The sequence below is a fragment of the Pinus tabuliformis genome, chromosome 4_2 (assembly GCF_031772625.1).
Source record: "Pinus tabuliformis cultivar Carrire ecotype Pingquan chromosome 4_2, CPIR1, whole genome shotgun sequence".
NCBI classification, from domain to species: domain Eukaryota; kingdom Viridiplantae; phylum Streptophyta; class Pinopsida; order Pinales; family Pinaceae; genus Pinus; species Pinus tabuliformis.
The window spans coordinates 109,902-117,666 of NC_142304.1; the positions used below are offsets into that span (position 1 = coordinate 109,902).

Genomic DNA, 7,765 nt, shown 5'->3' on the forward strand with positions numbered 1-7,765 from the left:
GCAACAATGGAGCGATAGCCCATTATCACCTTAACTAAGGCTCCATGATCTTTATGGACTTTCACCGATGGGAGGAGACCCGGTATGAGAAATCACGGGAATGAACAAGTCAATGAAAGGATGAAGGGTAATTCCTAAGGTCCATTCACAAGGGAGACTCAATAATATGTTTTTCTTCCTTGAAAAGAAAGGTGATAGGCTCTCTAAGAAAGGCTAGGCAGATTCTTGAGGTTAGGGTTTGGGAGTATATCTTGTCAAGAGTTTTCCTAGACCCGATAATCGTTGTGGAGAATTGGTCTTTATGTGATCTTTGTGGAATTAGAGTTGCAAAGTTGCGGGACCACACGGGACCAAGTGGACCCAGAATTAGGTCAAGGATGTGGAGTTGACTAGCTAAGGAGGGGCTTGACCTAATTATGGAAGAAGAGGAGCAAAGGACAAATCTTCTTTTGAGAATTAAATGCAATGGTCCAAATGAGGACACTAGCTAGGAAAACCTAGGGCAAGAAACGATCCTTAATCTAGGGTTGCAATATCTCAAGATCCTACCATCAAAATTTCTTGAAATTTGGAGGGCCTCTAGAGAAAACCCTAGCACATTTATGGACAAGAGATCGAACTTTTTTTATGGCTACAATATGAGAAAAATGATGCCCTAAGTGACCTATGGAGACTAGGCCTAGAAGAGAAGGAGAGGTGAGAGAAATATTCTTTAGAATTGATCGCCTATGGAAGGATTAGTGCCTTATCCTTTGGGAGAGATGGATTCAAAGAGAATTTATTGTTTGGAAAGGATTTAGCCAATCAAGGAGGCCTTCAAACAACTTCACATGGCATTAGGGCATGAGAGCAACTGCTTAAGGTCTTTATACTTCGATGTGCAATAGTTGATGACTTATCAAGATGTATTCAGTAACAATAATCTCTAGGAACATTCACCCATTCATACATGTCCCATGCAATGATGCAACGCTACAAAAGATCAAATTTTCTACAATTTCACATAGAAAAGCAGTAAATTTCAGACTTATATAGTAAAAATCCCAACAACGTTTCATGTGATAAAGTAAATAACAAGAATAAGCATGAAAACGATCACTTACATGTATAAATGAGTATATCTAATCATCAAATTATGCCAATAATGAAGCTCCAAGACAAGAGAAATAGATCCAAACATCAAAATTCATCCATGTAATCCAAACTCGTCCTCCAAAAGGGAATGCAAAATTCTCAAGTAGCTTTTTACCCACCATTTTGTGGGTAATATCCCTAGGAGAAAATTTTCTCCAATATGGTCCTCAGCCGACTCATTGTTGTAACAACCTACCTATAATATAGAGAACACTAGAATATTAGCATGCATACGATGCATGCATATGATAGCTACATATGCATGTATCACATGCACCGCACTAGTATTTATATACTAAATTAACTATAAGTATTAAATATCATGACACTCCTTCAAATAGAAGTTATATTCACCCATCAACACCCATATTGCTTAATGCATCATGATTAATGGGCAAATACCAATGATATAAATTTAAAATGTATAACGTAAAAATAATTATAAAGAGATAGATGTTAAAAATTAAGCTAATCTTAAAAGATGGCTATATAATTATATATCTTAGAATATTAATAAATTAATAAAATGATAAAAAAATAAATTAAATATAAGGTACCTAGTATGAACCTAGGACCTTTATATTAAAAACAAACAAAAAAGAATATTAAACCAAAACCCATAATACGTATCAATATACCTTTAAAAAGAAATACATATCATGTGACATGGGAAGGGTGTCACCATAAGGAGAAGCGGTGGGTTGCTGGTGGAGGCGGAGGCCACCGCCAAGAAACAACATATAGGGGGCAGGGTACAGTTTGGGAGGGGGCATCGGGGGGAAAAAGAGAGAACCAAGGGAAGAGACATACTGAAGAGGGGCGAAATTTATAAATCGGAGTTACCAACAGAAGGAGAGCCTTGTTGTTCTGAGGTTTTTGGGCACGGGGGAACAATCTGCTTCAATTGAGAAGCTTACTGGATTGAGTATCGAGGTTATGCTTAGTTTGGCTGGGTGGTTTCTGTATTTTGGTAACAAAAGCGGGAGCAGCTTGAGGCATCATCAACCGTAGGAATACAAAGCCTTACATTTATCAGCTTTAGGCATCATCAACCACAGGAATACAGGTAGGTACTCCATACCAAACTGAGTAATTTAGTTATATGAATGTTGGTTAAGTCATTTAAGTTGCAAGAAGATTTGAAGAAAACACATATTATGTTTTAGAGCTTTAAATTTCTGGTTAAATGACTCAGAGCCCTACATTTTGGTATCAGAGATTAGTTCAAACTCTCGGACCTGTTAAGTCTGTTAAGGATTTAAATTTATTAAAATAAGGTTGTGCTAAAGCCATTCAAATCATTCACCCAGGGAAGACTCATATAATAAATTCTACAGCACTATGAAACCCTGGCAAGCCCCTTGAACGGCATGAACGATTTTATCCTTAGAAGTATACGCAATGCATACATTCAACACAGTTCTGTCATTCAGCTTCGTCATCATCGTAACCTTCTCGACAGTGCGCCGAACCCTATCAGGCAGAAGCCCTAGATTCCCCGGAAACTGCACGCGGACCCCAAACCGGTTCACCAAACTCTCCTTCTCCAGGAGGGATTCGAGCTTCCTCTGCAATAAATCCATGAGAACGTCCACTTCTTCCGCCGACCGCTTGAAATTCTCAATACTGAAAGCATAAACCGTGACGTATTTTACGCCCAATTCGTAACAGTCTTTGAGAGTCTGTATCAGTCTTTTGGCTCCGAATTCATGGCCGCTTTTCTTTTGAAGATTTCGCCTCTGGGCGAACCTCCGATTGTTGTCCATTATAACTGCAATGTGGTGGGGAATGGGACCGGCAATGAGAATCCATAGCAACATACGCCGTATCGAAGTTTGGAACAACAATGACCCATTCGTTATGTTTAGGACCTGGCACCTATCATCGGTTAAAAGCCCGATGCTCCATTATTAAAAAGGAGTGGTGCCCAGCGATATAATCCCATATCATAGGGCTTTATACAAATTAAAACTTAAACCTTGATTTAAATTATATATAATTGTTTTATAATGAGAGGTCGGGTCATTGTTTTTATATCTACAAACATAATTTTCAACTATATCTGTACCTAAAATTATCGTATTGTTTTTGTCATATTAAATTATTATATTTAATTCCCATAATTTAAATTTGGTTATATATATTAATGCAAATTTTGTCGTATTTAAAGGAAGATAAGATAGTAGCAATACAAATAAATAAATAAAATATAAAAATAAGTAACATGATATAGGAATGTATTAAATAGTGGAGTAGATGTATAGTAAATAGATGAATGCAATGAAAATATATAAAAGATGGATAGAAATGTAATAAAATATAAAATAAGAGGTATACAAAAGCACGGAAATTATAAAAGGAAGGAATACATAAATAAAGATTACATCCATTGATAGTAAGTGTATAATGAAATAGATGATAAATAAAGCACAGTAGTTAAGATTAAGTTATATATGTAATAGAGTAAAAATAAATTAATATATATAAAGTAATATAACATAATGCAAAAGATAACAAGTAGCAATATAATGAAATAACATGAGATATATATGATGAAATATATAGATAATATTATTAAATGATACACACAGGTAATATAAATTAGAAGCAAATGCAGTAATGTTATATAAAGTAGTATGAAGTAATAATATTTCTTTAAAAAAAAAAAAACTTAAGATCCATGCATTAGAATAAGTATTATTATGCATTATGATAGAATATCTTGCATTAGGACAAGGAGGTCGCGAGACCACCCTCCTTGACCTTGGTACTAGTAAGACTTGCCTAGCAGGTAAAAATAGCAAAAAAAACTATACCCGTTTGTAAATGTGAAATTGCAAAACTATGTGTTAAATCTGAAAGTATACCTAAAGTTTTTACAAATTTTATTGTGTATATAGGAAACACTACGATGGTAAGGACATATCAGCGACGACGACGTGATCGGATAGCATCACCGTCATTAATTCCACCACCGTTGTTGTCACCATCTCCATCGCCAGCGCCATCATCATCACCTCCATCGAGACCAACATCAACACCAATCACTCCAGCACTAGAGTTGATTGTGATAATGCATTCATTAGAAGCCTTATTGGAAACATTAAAAGGGTCAAGAATGGCTAAGACCAAAGAAGAACCTCAACCCTTAGCAACCAATTTAGCAGAACCAAAGAATTTTGAGTATAAAAGATCAAAGGAAGATATTACTAGGGAGCTTCAGAAAATTAAACTTCCAGAATCTTCAAGAGGTCGAGCTGGAGAACGTGCTGAGGCATGGCTAGAAGGAATGAACAGATGTTTTAAATTAAGAGAATACTCTTCTTCTGCAAAAACAAAAAATTTTGTATTTCAATTAAAGGAAAGTGCCTTGATTTGGTGGGGAAATCTGGAAAAACAACTACACCTCACAACGGATAATGTTCCTTGGGAATTGTTCGAGGAAAGATTCCATGCGAAGTATTTACCTCCATATTTTCAAGAACAACAAGCCGGAGCCTTTCATACATTAGTTCAAGGTAATAAAACAATGGAGGAATACGAGATAAGGTTTATGGAGCTTGTGAAATACATTCACTACTTAGATTCTGATGAACGTCAGGCTGAACGCTTCATATTTGGGTTAAATCCTCACATCAGGGCCTTGGTGAGGATGTGGAAACCATCATCAGTAGCTGAGGTGGTAGAATGTGGCCATTATGTAGAAAAACATCTAGGAATCAAAAAGGATGTCGGGCCAGCTGAACCTTTACAATCAGGGTTTTCAAGAAAGACTCCCCGAAATTTCTTCAGGGGAGGTAGCTCAAGACCACCTTATGGTAATAGATTTATCCCAAGAAATGTAGGAACAAGAGCTTCCATGGCAGTTAATACTATAGCCACTGAATCATCAAACACAAGTCCATGGAAATCCTGTGGAACTGCTAATAGAGGAAGAAATTTGAGAGGAAGCAACATGAGAGGACGAAGCTCTTTATCTAGAAATTCACAGTATGATTAAAGAGGACTGACCCAGGTTAATTGTTTGTGATGTGGAGGACTGCATTTTCAATGTGATTGTCTAGAAACTTCATCAAGTATATTGCATAGGACTGGAAAGGAACCAATACCAAATACCCAATGTAATCAGAGAATTCATGCATTAGTCAACAACAATCAAGCAACACATCAATCCACGGTAGTGGAATCTTCAGGTATTATTAATGGTATAAAACTCAAAATATTATTTGATACTGGTGCCACAGATAGTTTCATTTCGTCATATGCATTAAACAAATGTGGGTTGACAGCTCGCAGACAAAATGATTTCAGACAAGTAGAAATGGCCTCAAGAGAACTCCAATCCGTAGACTTAGGTGTGGATCAATGCAAAATTGACCTAGGGGTCTGTCTGACTAAATTGAAAGTTTATGTCACAACCTTAGGAACTTATGATCTTGTCATAGGCATGGATTGGCTAGAAGCTCATCAAGCTTGGGTAGATTGTTATGGGAAAAGAATTTTAGGTATAAATGATGAAGGAGAAGCGATCCAAATTCAAGGTATCAAGAGAAAAGTATCTTTACGCTGCATATCTGCAATGAAAATGAAGCATTGCTTAAGGAAAGGGTGTCAGGCTTATATAATTCAGGAAGTAAGTAAAGAAAAAGGGCCATCCTTAGAACAATATCCGGTATTAGCCGAATTTCCAGATGTATTTCCAAAGGAATTACCAGGATTACCCCCCGAAAGAGAGCTAGACCTCACAATAGAATTGAAACCTGGTACTCAACCAATCTCTAAAACACCTTATAGAATGACAGCTCCGGAACTTCAAGAATTACAAATTCAATTGAAGGAACTATTGGATATAGGACACATTCGACCCAGTATATCACCTTGGGGTGCTCCTGTAATTTTTGTCAAGAAGAAAGATGGATCCTTAAGTTTATGCATAGATTATCGAGACTTAAATCGAGCTACAGTAAAGAATCGTTATCCTATGCCTCGAATTGATGACCTCTTCGATCAAATGAAAGGAGCTACTGTCTTTTCAAAAATTGATCTTCGATCAGGCTATCATCAGCTAAGGATTTTCGAAAGCGATATTTCGAAGACTGCATTCCAAACACGCTTTGGGCATTATGAATTTACTGTGGTACCATTTGGATTAACTAATGCACCAACAGTATTCATGAATCTTATGAACAACGTTTTTCGCAAATATCTTGATCAATTTGTACAAGTCTTTTTAAATGATATTCTCATCTACTCTAAGAATGAGGAAGAGCATGAAGACCATTTACGGACAGTATTATCCTGTCTTAGAGAACACCAGTTATACGGAAAGTTATCCAAGTGTTCGTTCTTTCAGAAAAAATTCATTACGTAGGTCATATCATATTCAGTGAAGGGATCTTAGTAGACCCTAAGAAGGTAACCGAAAAACGCACATGAAGTACGAAGCTTTATGGGTTTAGCCGGTTACTACCGAAGATTTGTGGAAGGATTCTCCAAAATTGCAAAGTCGATTACAACCCTTCAACGTAAAGGTGTTAAGTATGAATGGACTGAGGAATGTAATAAAGCATTCTCTGAACTCAAAAGACTACTAACCAGTGCACCAATCTTAAGAGTCCCTGATATGGACAAAGATTTTACGGTATGTACTGATGCATCCAAACATGGGTTAGGTGCAGTATTAATGCAGGATAGAGGAGTAATAGCATATGTCTCAAGAAAGTTAAAACCTCATGAAGAACTCTACGCTACTCACGATTTAGAGTTAGCCGCTATAGTACTAGCTTTTAAAATTTGGAGACACTATCTAGTGGGGCGAAGTTTTACACTTAAAAGCAACCATCAAAGTCTACAATATTTGTTCACCCAAAGAGACTTGAATGCTAGACAAAGACGATGGAGTGAATTCCTAAGTGAATATGACTTTGGAATATCATATATTAAAGGAAAAGAAAATGTAGTGGTAGATGCTTTAAGCAGAAGACCCCGAATATTCTCCCTCATACCTATCAAAGTAGACTTAAGGCAACGAGTACTAGAACATCTCATAAAAGATAGTTGGTATTTAAAGGTAAGATCTAGTCTTGTAGTAAAAAGCCAAAAGAATCTAAGTTTGAAGGATATGAACTAGAAGATAATGGAATCTTACGATTTCATGGAAGGATGTATATTCCTGATAATAGGGATTTTCGAGACACCATCCTTAAGGAAGCCCATAGAGCAGTATATTATGCACATCTTGCAGTAAAGAAAATTTATACGGATACTAAGAAACTCTTCTTCAGGTTGGGCATGAAACGTGATATTGTTCAATTTGTTGCAAGATGTTTGGAATGTCAACAAGTAAAAGCAGATCATTGTCATCCAACGGGTCTCTTACAACCTCACACATTCCTATGACCAAATGGGAGATCATTTCTATGGATTTAATCACTGGGCTACCTCTTACTTCTTAAAGGCACAATGCCATTCTGGCAGTAGTGGATAAATTAACGAAAAGCGCCCATTTCATTCCCGTAAGAGATACTTACAAAGTTGCTGACGTAGCTCGAGTATTCATAAATGAAATTATCAGATTTCATGGGGTACCTAAGAAGATTATATCAGATAGAAATTCGCGATTTAATTCAAG

The 7,765-nt window shown here is 36.5% G+C and overlaps 1 protein-coding gene across 1 annotated transcript; it reads right to left on the bottom strand.

Annotated features, from left to right (window-relative positions):
* Positions 1-2,465: 2,465 nt before the first annotated feature.
* On the bottom strand, positions 2,466-2,954 carry LOC149168076 (dehydrodolichyl diphosphate synthase CPT3-like). The gene has a single exon (XM_089428094.1). The coding sequence runs from the start codon at positions 2,952-2,954 to the stop codon at positions 2,466-2,468; it is 489 nt and encodes a 162-aa protein (XP_089284220.1).
* Positions 2,955-7,765: the final 4,811 nt, after the last annotated feature.

What these genes read in the sequence shown, in the direction of transcription:
- LOC149168076 (XM_089428094.1), bottom strand. Translation starts at nt 2,954, where the DNA reads ATGTTGCTATGGATTCTCATTGCCGGTCCCATTCCCCACCACATTGCA.